General features: G+C 39.9%; 1 protein-coding gene across 1 annotated transcript in view; it reads right to left on the reverse strand.

Annotated features, from left to right (window-relative positions):
- ank2b (ankyrin 2b, neuronal) overlaps window positions 1-13,650 on the reverse strand; it is a 161,469-nt gene that overhangs the window by 75,268 nt on the left and 72,551 nt on the right. The window contains exons 17-23 of the mRNA XM_042339832.1: window positions 12,690-12,788; window positions 10,880-11,077; window positions 9,334-9,432; window positions 8,528-8,626; window positions 7,110-7,208; window positions 6,516-6,614; window positions 2,822-2,894 (exon numbers count right to left, since the gene is read on the reverse strand). Coding sequence (XP_042195766.1) covers window positions 2,822-2,894; window positions 6,516-6,614; window positions 7,110-7,208; window positions 8,528-8,626; window positions 9,334-9,432; window positions 10,880-11,077; window positions 12,690-12,788 — 766 coding nt within the window. The remainder of the gene's footprint in view (window positions 1-2,821; window positions 2,895-6,515; window positions 6,615-7,109; window positions 7,209-8,527; window positions 8,627-9,333; window positions 9,433-10,879; window positions 11,078-12,689; window positions 12,789-13,650) is intronic.

Consider the following 13,650-nt stretch of genomic DNA (forward strand, 5'->3'; position numbering starts at 1 on the left):
ATTCTTAAAAATGTAATTGCGCCAGTATAATACCTAAATTCAAACGTCAAAGTTTGCTAGATTCTCCCAACAATTGAAGGCATTCTGCCCAAATTGCCTATTCTACTCTACAGAAAGAATGTTGCCCCATCTTACCCTGTACCAGTTATAATAATAATCCTTGCATTTGATATAGTGCTTTTCATGTCGGGAGGATGTCCCAAAGCGCTTCACAGAACACACTGTAAAGTGAATTGACTGTATATTTGTGGGCGAACGCGGCAGCCAATTACGCACAGCAATGTCCTACAAGCAGTCGTAGATTGAAAATGACCAATTTTATTATTGTTTTTGTTTTTTTGGAGGGATTATTATTAGGCGTGTGGAGTAAGGAAACTTGCCCAAGGTTTCGCCCTGCCTGGAATTGAACTCAGGTCACTCGCTTGCAAAGCGAGTGCTCTAACCACTGAGCTACAGGACTCCACAGTTCTGAAGTAGGGCCTGGTAATATCAGAGTTTGATATTCAAGCACTTTCAACCTCCTATTAGGACGAAAATCTCTATGAGTGCAGCAAACAAAATTTGCCGATCATGTTTTTAAAGCCAACAAATATTTATTGAGGCCCAAAGGAATTTAGTGGCAGAAAAATACTGGAAAGCGTTTTGTTTCATCGCTTCTGAAGATTCATTCTAAAACTAAAAGAAAAACAATCAGCCACAAACTCACAGGTGCTGTGTTGATTCTGTAAACTCCCTGAGTGAATCCTCATTCTACATGGCCCTACAGTGACTTACATCCATATTACACTCTACTGGCTTTTAAGTTTACTGTAGTGATTAGAATCCATGTTGTGAATCTGTGCTCTATAATTCACTGCAGTGATTTAAATCCATCTTGTGAATCCATGCTCTACAGTTCACCACTGCAATTTACATCTATGTTACAAATATCGCCTGAAGTGAAACCTTATTCAGTATCTCAATTAATTATTTCTTTCCAATGAATTGTCCTGAGGTTATTGCAGAAGCTAACAATACCAATTGGAAACATCTCTGTGGCCGAGAAATATGCCATAAACTAATTTATATTGAGAACCAAAACTGAATTGAGACCACCCTGCTTGTTTACATAGTGTCACTCAGTGACCTTTTTTTTGAGTTATCCATGTACTTTGGCTCAAATTATACATGAAGTGGGTCTATTTGGATTTAGAGAAGGCACAGAGGTAATTGTGTTCAATAATATCAGTGATTAAAGGAAAAATAACATTGAATGAGAGACATTAATTTGGCCCATCAAGCTGGCTCCCTTCATAGACCACACAAGACCACACAACCTGTGTCTTCAGTCTCATGCATTAATGTTCTTGATCCCAGAAGCAATCAAGCAAGACTCTAAAAACATTCACTCACTCCCCATCGCAAACATCACCCTATTCAGCCTATTCTATCCTATTTTCTTCCATTTGTAATAATCCACTCCGCCTCTATTCCGAGGCTTCCAGGAGGTAGCTCATGAGGTCCTGTGGAGTATTACCTCCTCTGAATCTCTAACTAACCTGACAATCTCCAATGCTGTTGCCAACCTATCCTTGAGATAAGAAAATAAAAATGTTGGTATCTACAATAAATTCAGAAAATACTGGAAGTTGCACAGCAGCTAAATCTGTAAGAGAAAGATAAGTCAATGCCTTAGCCTTGATCCCTTGTCATATTAGTTGGATTTAGAAGGACCAGCCCGTGAAAACAACAGTATGAGGTAAAAAAATAAACACATCAAATACACATGTGAACAGGCAGCTGATGGGCTCACCATTGCTACGTTGTGCAATTCAGCAAAATATATTGAAAGATCCTTTAGGTAAGACAAAGGCAAGCACGACTGTAGTACTAAAGCTTGATATAAAAGGACAAAAACATTGAAAGCTAGAACACTGCCCTTTTCTAAATGCTTTGTTCTTGTGTTCTGGTCTACTTTGATTTGCCTGCCCTTTAAGGGTTTCCTCCAAGCTACTGGTTCCAAGACTGATGTGGAGACAAAACCTGAGGTTAAACTATCGATCCGGATCAGATTCTGATTGACTTGTTGTGCATTTCCTGTCTTTTATTTCGGATTCCATTACCCTCCGTAGTTTTAAATTCTGATGGAGGACATGGTCATGGTGTGTGGGCTACAGGCCGAGTGCGTGGTTCTCATCCATTTTATTGTTCTGTCTCATAGGCCAGTGCACAAGCAGGAGTGACAAGTGGCACTTTTCAGATCAAAGACTGCCATGAAAGCTGTAATCTCTGTACTAGTCTCCTCATGAATGCAGTGTGATGTGGGCTTTTACTTCTCCTTGAACCCACAACAGTAATTTGATTCCAGGTACCTCCTGTAACCATTATCAATTTCTCCTCTGAAACCTATTCAGCGCTCATCAGTTATAGAATAGGCAAAGTACCCTTTAAAAATGATCGAAGCTACAGGACGAAATGACTCAGCACAACTTGTCCATTACAAATAAAATATCATGCATTAAAAGCCGAACAAGCATAGATCAACAGAAGACATAGCACCTGACCCAACAGATTGTCCATATAGACAGTTCTTTCTATTTGTCACCTTCACATTGAGCACAAAATACAAAGCAATTCATTTATGTATGCCACCGAATAATACCGTCTGACATTTTAGTCCTGGGATTTATATTCTTGTGGTTCATTGTATTTTTAAAAATAAAAGCTTAGCATCATATTGAGGAACAGGAATGACTATTTCTCAGTATATTTGATGAGCTAGTAAGCCATACAGTACAATATATCATACACAGGACACATTGAAGGAAAAATCATTTCTCACCTTCTTCGTCTGAGACATCCAGGATCTCGGTCATTGTCTCGGGTACGTTCAGCTTGTGTTTCTCAGTCACAGTCTGCCATAAGCAAAAAATGAAATACAGACTTCAGGAAGATGTTAACTGTTCCTGGGAAGATGCTCTAGATGGCAGACCGGCTACACAGGAGCCGCGGTTTAATCTTATGCTGTACGATATACATTATGAAACTCCTGTCACTCTGCCAAAGTGCAGCGCTAATGCACCTGCAACAGTCGGTCACCACAGCTAATTAAACAAACAATCCTTCTCTTATCAGTACAATATATTCATAGCAGTGACCGACCGCTCCGCGCTTATTGATTTTGTTTGCATTTCAAAGCTGGCTGCAACCACCTAATCTCCAAAACAAACAATGAAACTGCTGCAGCAACCCCAACAAAGAACTTCTTAGAATAAGTATCATCCTCACACCATACACCTTTGTTGTTAGTGTTTATTATGGACATTTAATGCACACATAGCTGTGATTAGATTGAAACTGTGTTAGAAATGGCATAAACCTATAAGTCTGTACGCATTCTCTCTCAAAGAGACAGCACGGACAGCGTAGGCTAAATAACAACCACAACAACAAATTGCATTTATATAGCGCCTTTCATGTCAGGGGAACATCTCAAGATATTGGACAATGTGGGGTTTGTACCCGAGCTGCTGGTTGGGATCAGAGAGAGAAGTATGTATATATAGGTGGGATGCCGTGGAATTCTCAGGTTGGCTTGGATACTCAGAAGCACGGTGATGGGTTTCCGCATTTGGCAGACGCCTGGCTGACCACATTGATTTTTTAAATCTATAATAAAATCTTTTTGTATCAAATTACCTGTTATAATGGATCCAATGAGAACTGACAGACGCATTTTTCTATTAATGAGCAACAGATATTAATTTTAAAGGGACACATGACCAAATAATGATTATCCTCCTTGGAAGGAAGGAAGCGGGTTCTCCTTGGAGTTGAACTGACTCCAAGGTGACCTGCTTGGCAAAGAACCAAACCAACCCTCTGTGGTGGTTTCAGTAGTCCAGTTCCTGAGCCATGTGGATCCACAGTATTCCAGGGCACTGCTGATGACAGCACAGCCAGCTTGGCTCATCAGTACGATTTGGAAGAACAAGGCAGTCACTTGGGCCATCTCAGCTCCTGTTGACCCTGCAAGCTAAAGCCCTAATGGGTAGGGTGATCCTAGCTGGAAAAGAAACAGGAAAGCTTGCCAGACAGTGATTTCAGCAAGCTATGCCGTTTAAAAAATAGAGGGCCCCTGTAATCCATTCCAAACATTTTGGGGTTACCTTCAGTTACCAGGACAGCCATGTGTCACAGTTGTTTGCAAAATTTGAAACTTGGCTTTTATGAGGAGGGGATGATGACAGCAGTTTGAGGGGGAGTGGGATGGAGCCTGAGGAGAGGTACAGGTTGACTGTGTCCACCAGCAGGGAGCAGAGTAGTTTGGTGGTCAGCAGTTGGGTAGAGAGGGGTTCAAGGCTGCAGGTGGTGCGTTTCATATGTTGGTGATGGCTGTGAGAGATGAGGGAGAAATACAACCATTGGTATGGTATGAAATGGTATGTATTGTTGGGGGTGTCATCCTTTGAATGAGACATTAAGTTGAGGTCCCATCTGCCAGTTCAGGTGGATGTTAAAGATTCCATGGCACTACTTGAAAGAGAAAGAAGTTTCTCCCAGTTTTGCCTTGACCAACAACCCCATTTAAAAATGTGACTTTCAACAGCACCTTAGGACGTCATCCCGACATGAAAGGCGCTTTACCAATATAATTTTTGCTGTTATTGTCGACATTCACTTCATTGGTTACCACATTTGCCTACAAATTGATTTAAAAAATTAAGTGCTTTGAGACATTTCAAAAGTGAAAAGACCACTATATCAAATGCAAGGATAATTATTATTATTCCTGTTGTGACTCTACCTCAATCCCTCCGCCTTGCCCCCTCCCCTTTTTCAACTCTCGCCTGAAGACCTTCCTCTTCGACCATGCTTACGGCCATCTCCCTCGGTTCGGAGTCAGGCTCCGCTAGTGTTAAATGCCCTGAGACGCTACCCAGGTTGGAGGGCGCTACATAAGTACAAGTTGTTGTTGTAATATCCAGAAGCAATAAGACTTGTTGGTAGCTGAAATTATAAAATATTGAAGTGCTGCAGAGAGAGTGGCATAATCTGTTTCAGTGTGATCAGTACCACGAGCACGTCATGGATCAGACTCATCTCCTTAAAGGCTAACAAATCAATCTGGATTAACTTGGTTATTTTAGTGAAATGCAGAATGCTGTAGCTGTCATTGCAATTAGAAATTCCACTTTGTCACTATACCATTTTTTAAAGGGGACAGTGATCATCAGCAGGGTAGGATCACAAGAGATCCCAAGACAAGAGAGATGTGGATGATGAAGACAACACTTCAGACCATTTGATCTTATCCGTCCAGAACATTCACACTGTTGGCTTCCCATTACAGCATCAAGTTTTTTCTTAAATTAATTCAGCACCTGGCCTCTACCAATCTTTTTGGTAACCAGTTTCAGTCATTAATTACCCTCCTGATGTCTGACCCCAAATTGCCCTTCACACCCTAAACCTATGCCCTCTTTTTTTCTGGATTTACATTCTCTATTCCATTTAGCAAAGGAGTGATTTGCATGGCCAGGCTAAGATCGTTTGGTTGGATTTATACAGTTTCATCTGCAGATGACCACTGGCCATAGTATCCCTCAATATAATTGAAAGACTTTCATCAATGCTCCACTGATAATTTCAGTAGAACTGAATCAAGCACACTAGGAAAATCCTGGGTTCAAACTCTGATTTGTGCTGAGTTAGCAGGTCCACGCCAGAGTAGCAATAGGAATGCTAAAATTGGCCTCAACCTTACCTCCCTAGACTAACACAAATGCATTCTGAGCTTCTATTCTCGATTGCCATCAGGTGATCTCTTACTAGAAAGTGTGTGCGTGAAGGGGTCAGGTAAAGACAAAATCAGTGGCAGTCAAATTGCCTGCCAACACTCAGTGTGTGAGCTCTCTCATAAGCAAATATGGGCTCAAGGTATCAAAAGTCAGTCAGCTTATGTGGAACCATACTCCAGCATGTCTTCAGGCCTGCAAGGGAACCATTGAAATTACATAATGTTCTCATAGAGAGGAATGATTTTGCCTCATCGAATATTTTGTAAATCAACCTACTCAATGGCGATTATTCATATTTTCACTTCTTTCCTTTCTCCTCACAACATTCCAAACAGAGCTCCGCTGCAATGGACTCTGCAGCAGACTGTCGTTTATCTTGCTGCATTAATATTACATGCTCTGAGCTATATATAAACCTCCATCAAGACAGCCTACAACACAGCTCTCATCCTCCACATAACACATATTGTGCTTGCATCCGTCAGAGACATCTCATCAGCTAGCAAAACAGGATTTATATTTAAAAAACGTATGTCTCTAATCTATAATCTTATCTAAAGCATTCTGTTAACTAATTTAACGCTTAATGTGTGTTGACGCAAAGATTTGCAAACGCAGAATGTTATAAACTGTTGTCCAATACAAGCCGAAGCAAGCAACACAGGTTTATTCTGAAATCAAAGAAAAGAGCAGCTCAGAAAAACGGAGACAGTATTGTCCTAAATATATACTTACAGTGGTTGTGGTAGTGACCTCTTCTGTGACGACCTTCAGGGTATCCACCACAGAGATATATCCAAGACGTTTGGCAATTGCTAAGGCAGTGTTGCCATTCTGCAAAGAGGAGAATTCATTCAATGTACTGCATTCACCAGTGTTCTTCCTGTGGGGACTGATGTCTCACTAAAAGCAATCTCTACATCCTAACGAGATGCTGTTTGAAACTTTCCACTTATTATGCCTGTCTGACTTGCTCGGACATGTCTCACTATTTAGCAGAAGCCAAGAATATATTATTTTACAGTAGAGTTCATTAGGTTGATTACTAAAAAAACACAGCCAAATCCATTGAAATAATTACCGGGTATTTTAGTTCAAGAGCTGAATTTATTAGCATATTAATGAAACGGAACAGAAGATATATAATTTTCTAAGCAAACATGCAGCTCATTCTGGAGTGTAGAGTAGATGTGGGAATCAATAAATTATGATCTTAGGATGCCACAAAGTATCAATGCTGTGTACATTACGACGTGCACAATCCTGCACACACGAAACCTTCCAGTATCTCTGCTGAGCTGAGAGAGAGAGAACGAGAGAGAGACTTACTGAAGTGATGGCATTGGGTTTGGCCCCATGCTGAAGGAGAACATTGATGATGTGGGTGTGACCCTGCTGAGCTGCCTGGTGCAAAGGTGTATATCCATTCTGATCATGCAGACAGGTTCATTCAGGAAGACAAAGAAAAATATGGCATAAATGAGAAAATGATTGTGTCTCATTATGTACCATTGCTCATTGACCATTGTTAAATACAAATATTATTAATGTAATATTGCCTATATACTGTTCACCTATAAATGTCATTACACCTTACAGTAAGTCCTGTGAAGTTGTCTGAGACATACTCCTGATGTGAAAGATGCTACAACAAATGCAAGGATTATTATAATATTGCACGGAGGGACTTTTCACATTATTGAGAATGTGTCCACAGGAAAACTGCTCACGTGTACTCGGACTGGAAGGTGTCAGCCAATAGCTCTACGGTGAATGAAAGATTTGCAGGATACCATTCCAAAACTTGATAAGATTAAACCCCAACCATCATTGGAGAAGGCAGCAGTTAGAAAGTCGGGAATAGATACAACTGTTGGGTAGAATAACTATGTACCATTGATATCTAGGTTTTAGAAAGCCTCAAAGTAAATGATCTCTCTCCAGCCTATTCAAAGTGAATTAGACCGCAAATTAGGCCATATCTTATTCATAAAGGCCATTAGGTGACTGGTTTAGGGGGAAAAAATGACACATGGACGTCACACATCTGTGGCTGGCCATAAGTTAAGGTACAATTTGGGAGCCAGTGAAAGGAGATTTACTCTCTAGCTGGCCTTCACTACATCTGGCCTGAGAATGCTTAAATGTTCAGATTTGGGTGGCAAAAGTATGAAAATATTTCATTCTGCAAAACTGAAATCACTATAACTATAAAATAAAGCACTGTGCTAGCAGGCACTTTATCTATTGCACTACCCCAACCATGACATTCACATCAAAAAACAAACAAGAATTTACAATATTACGTCCCATGGTAATTCATGAAGTAAAACATCAGTCTTTTACATACTATTTTACTATTAGTTTCTGCATTTGAGGGCCTCAATAACACGTCTGTCAGTTCATTGAAAGAAATATAATCATTATGAATGTTCAAATATATACCACAATTTCTAATAATCAGATGTTCATCGATGTGCATTGCTCACTTCTGAGACAGATAATGTAAAAAAATTGGACGTCTCTTACACTCAATGTTAAAAATAGTGAGTTTTTTTGACGAGGTCATTATGAAAATAGACCAAAAAGTTCACTGCTTTTTTGTAATAAACGTAGAATAGACTACAATGCCAAAAAACGAACAAGTGGCTTCTGAAGGATTTTTCAAAAAAATTCTTGCTTCTTTGATTCCCATCAATCTTATATTTTATATGCCACAAATTATTTTTGAAGCTCATTATTTTTACCTTGGTTTTAGCGTTGACGTTGGAACCGTGTTTCAGGAGGAAATTGACCATCTTAATGTTTCCATAGTGACAGGCCACAATCAGAGGAGTATAGCCCAGCTGAAAGAAAGAAGCTTCATCAGAACTTAACCCGCCAGGCAGAACGCCACAAATGTGGACCAAGTTCCATTGTCTCCCTGTCTCGAGTCTCATGACTTTTCAAATGTCTCCTTGCTCTTGACCATGCCCACTCTACCTCTATGATTTCCTGTAGTGCCCCAATCTCTTTGCTTGTGCCATTAGTTATCTCCCCTTCGACAGCCTTCATCTCCCAACTTGCTTGGAATCCCACTGCTTTGTAAAGTACTTTTGAGACATTTAACTACATGAAAGAAATTATACAAATGAAAGCCCTTGTTTTTTTATGGATAGCCATTAGATTACAAAGAATAATAATCCTGTTTCAATAAATATTCTTGGGCAATAGAGAAACACGGAGATGTCACTATAGTGTTTAATCAAAGGAATGAGTTGCAATTTTATTTCTAAAATATGTGTTTAACAGTACTGTATGTATTATATAAAGCAACAGCACTGATACATTACAAGGCACCAATTCAAACGTTACTTGTTAAATAATTTCTGTGCTGTCATGGTTGATCAATAAACAATACTATACATTCTCTCTTAATACAGGTCTTCATTAAAAACACTCAAGTTCAACGTGAACAGTAGAGTTGACAATGTTTGAAGCTTCCTTATGAACAGCTCTGAACCTGAAAGCCTTGCAATATAATAATACAAACAGGAAAAGATGATGTTGTTACCTTAGTCTGGACATCAAGATTTGCCCCATTTTGTACCAGCATGTCCGCTACATTAACCTTATCCTCCTGAGCTGCAAGGTGTAGTGCTGTCAATCCGCTCTAAACATTGACAAAACACAATAGATGAACATGTCAGTGTTAATCGCAAAGAAAAGCCATTGAGTGATATTCTTAATTTTGAATCTTTATTTTTAATGAGTCCATTGGATTTTTTTTGCTTGTGCAGAATGGTAATTAAGTACTTCGGTCCCGGTTGACCACCACTGAACATGCACATGTGCAGCATAACATCCCAAAACAACTCCAACCCAAGAGGTTTATAGATCCAAGAGATTGACAAAGAATGTAAACCGGCCATTTGGCCCAGCCAGTCTGTGACGATGTTTACACTCCACATAAGTCTCCACCCACTTTTTACTCCAGAGTCCACCCACTCCTAACTCCCTCCCATACCTTTCTATTGTCTTCTTCCTCAAACAAAAGTCTAGCTTCCTCTTAAATGCACCTGTACTCTCTGATTCAACTGCTTAGGACAGTGAGTATCTATTGCTTTCTGGGGCAGAACTTTCCACATTTTCATAGCCTTTCGTGAAAATGCTTCAGTTGTAACTGTCGTTGTTCGTATGTTAAGGCTCTGTCCCATTATAAAAGGATCTCTCTACCAGAAGGAAGAGTTGTCTACAAACTAATCTGTTAATTCCTCTTAATATTTGAAATTTACCAACCCTCTGCTTCTTATCACCCAACTAATTTCCTATCCATGACGCAATATTTCCTATCCATGACTTTAACTCCCAGTGTGCTTTAGTTTCAGCTAATAATTTCAGATGTGGCATTTCATCAAATGCTTTCTGAGAATCCATAATAAATAACATGATTGATTTCCCCTTTATCATTCACTTTCACACAGAGAGTAGTCCGATTGCGGAATTCGCTGTCCAAAGTTGTTATTGAATCTGTTTCCACCACTCATTTTGGCAGTGCATTCGATTCTTGAGCATTGGGGAGTGAGCTCCCCGATCGTGCAGTGAGTAAAATCACATGTTAATCACATGGTGCCTGCTGAGCACTCGGCCTTACAGATTGGAAAGTTAAGAGGTTCAAACCCTGCTCTGAGCTGCCTAATCTCAGCCAGAGCAACCGTTGGGGGCGCTACAATTGGCCTCAGCACTCCTGCCATAAGGAAGGCAAAATCATCCAGGGTTTCCACTCTAGATCACAATTGTGTGTGTATGTGGATATCAAGTGAGGGCAAAGACTCAAATCCTCCCCTTACAGCCTCCTGCACTCTGTGCAAACTCACACATTCCATTTGGACGAAGTACTCTGAGGGTCCCCAATGCTTTTGGAACCTTGCTCATGTAGAAAGAAAAAGGTACACAAAACACCTTTCGCTTGGGAGAAAAATGCCAGAGAATAAAAGAGTAAGCTAAACCCAAAAAAATCAGACAGCCCAGTGGGGCAATACTGTAATATTGCCTTATTCTCAGTTATAAATTCCAAAACAATGATAAACGTCTTGGGCACACTTAGACTTCACTCTTACCTTTGTTAGCAAGCTTACATTGGCGCTTTTCCCCATTAGACGAGAAACCATGTCCACATGTCCTTCTTGTGAAGCCAGATGGAGTGGGCTCACTCCCTGCTTTGTCAGTGCATTAGTCTCAGCTCCATATTCTAGAAGGGTGGTGGCAATTTCCATTTGGTTCTTCTTGGCAGCGATGTGTAGAGGACTATAACCGTTCTGTAAAACCATGAATCAGACCAGAGACACTTACCCTCTGCTGGGTTTCGCTCAGTGCTCAAATTCCCTTTGCTAAATACAAAACAACGTGGAATTCAACCAAATTTTGTACATTGCTGATTGGAATATGGGTTTCAAATTGCAACCTGTTAATTGACATATCGTTGGAAATCCCATCTTGTAAACTGAAGGGTCTCCACCTCCTAAAAACATTGGAATATTGGTTAGTGGGAAACTGGCTTTACTCAATATAAAAAATTGGGAGTACAGCCAATATGTCACTAACCAATGTACATCAGATGCTACATTCATGCTCAACCATTGTGAAGCCGCCAGAAGGATCATAGTCTTAGACCAGCTATTGTCAGCAACTGGGTGGAATTGTTAAAGCTATATTAATTAACAATGGTGTTCATTCACATATCACAGGTCAAAATTTCCACCCCACATCTCTATAATTCTAATTGATTATATTCCTTTTCAGTCCTTTTCATTTCATTTGAGTTAACCTTACAGTTTAATTTCACCTGTTCTGATCTGACTAACTTGAAAATGTATACCATTCTAGCCCTTTGCCTATAATTTTCAAGAGCTTTGGGATGTCCACTGGTGTAATGAGTGGAAATCGTAGGTCTGGTTATACCTAAAATTCTTTTTGGCATATTGAATATAAAAATAAGAGGCTTTATCATCACAATAAAATTAAGTTATAAAAGAATACTTTGGATTAGGAGGCATGTTTGTTAGGATATTCAAAACAAAAAGTCAATCCATGTGCAAATGAATTAAAAACATAATTCACAAACCCTCTAATCCCTTGTGATCAGATGAGTTATTTACTTAACTCTACCAGCCCCTCCTACCAAGCAGCTGTCTATGAATTCTAACAAAAAACCAGAACAAAGACCTTCAGACTGACTACAGTCTACAATAATACCCCAGCCTCACAGCTGGAAATCTTCATTAAATTACTTTAATCCATAAAACCAGCTATGCGTCTGTGAACATTTTTTTGAATGAGTGTCCATTATATAAGTAACTTATTCGCAATCACCAAACAGAAGACATTCTTATCATGGCTCATACTCTGAACATCCAAGTTATATTTACAAGAGGGTCATCCCTACATAAAAAACGAAATTTTGGAAAAGCCCATTTCTGGAATTTAAGAACAGACTTGGAGATTACAGCTCAGAATGTACTGCTATGTCATTTGACCTTACCAACTTGCCCGCTCCCTGCACTCGGCAAACATCCTCCCATCCCCTTTGCCCTCCACCTCTCTTGATTCCAACCCCCAGCTCAGGTGAAAACCCTTGACTGTCCAGCGCCTTGAGACATTCTCCTGATGTGAAAGGTGCTACATAAATGCAATTTGTTGTTGTTTGTTGAATGTAATATCATCATGATCTTGTCTCTTCGCAACCAAAAATACCTGACAAACCTCTTCATGAAGACAGTGCCTGCATGATCCACTAAAGTTTATGCATTACACTGTTAGCAAGGGGCCTTGCAATTGTCAGTTATATTACTGCTAAGTGCAGAAAACACAAAACCCTCTACAATGTTTTATGTTGAAGTTATTGACAGGTTTTACATCAATTATTAGTACCTTGGCAGTGGCGTGAGGAGAGGCACCTTTCTCCAGCAACAGCAGCGCCACCTTCTGGTTGTCATAGTGAGCAGCAACATGGAGTGGGGTTAGGCCATTCTGTAAGAATTTGTGTTGGTTAATAGGGACTGACATTGCTCTTAAAGAAAGTGTTAGTGAACCACAAATACAGAAAAAAAGACAACTATAAGCAGTTTATATCTGCACAAACCTATCAACAATAGGAAGTTAGATGTGGAAGAAAGTAGTTAAAGTCGACGACTAACTTTGGGAACAAAGCCACTCAGATGATTGACTGTCTCGAACAGAAATCGTCTATCTATCCACAATAATAATAATAATCCTTGCATTTGATATAGCGCTTTTCATGTCAGAAGGACATCCCAAAGCGCTTCACATAACACACTGTAAAGTGAATTGACTGTATATTTGTGGGCGAATGCGGCAGCCAATTGCGCACAGCAATGTCCCACAAACAGTCGTAGAATGAAAATGACCAATTTATTATTGTTTTTGGTTTTGGAGGGATTATTATTAGGCTCTGTGTGGAGTAAGGAAACTTGCCCAACGTTTCGCCCTGACCTGCCTGGAATTGAACTCGGATCTCTCACTTGCAAAGCGAGTGCTCTAACCACTGAGCTACAGGACTCCACAATGGGGAAACAGTACAATTTTCATTTTATTGCACAAGTCAGGAGTCTCTCTTACTTTGAGAATGATAATAGAGTGGAGTAAGAGCTTGGTTTCATTGTACAGACTGGGTGAATACAATATCTAATGGACATCTTTAAAGACACAAATCTGTTCAAAGTGGTGCCATGTGCAACTATGGGCCACCGGGAGGATATTCCAATCTTAGTTTCAATCTTTGTCTGATACTATTTTGCCCACTTTGCTGGAATGCTCAAATGCCCAATATTGACCTCTCCTACATGAGAAGTACAGGAATGACATGGATACT

The sequence above is a fragment of the Callorhinchus milii genome, unplaced genomic scaffold (genome assembly GCF_018977255.1).
Source record: "Callorhinchus milii isolate IMCB2004 unplaced genomic scaffold, IMCB_Cmil_1.0 Scaffold1, whole genome shotgun sequence".
In the NCBI taxonomy this organism is placed as follows: domain Eukaryota; kingdom Metazoa; phylum Chordata; class Chondrichthyes; order Chimaeriformes; family Callorhinchidae; genus Callorhinchus; species Callorhinchus milii.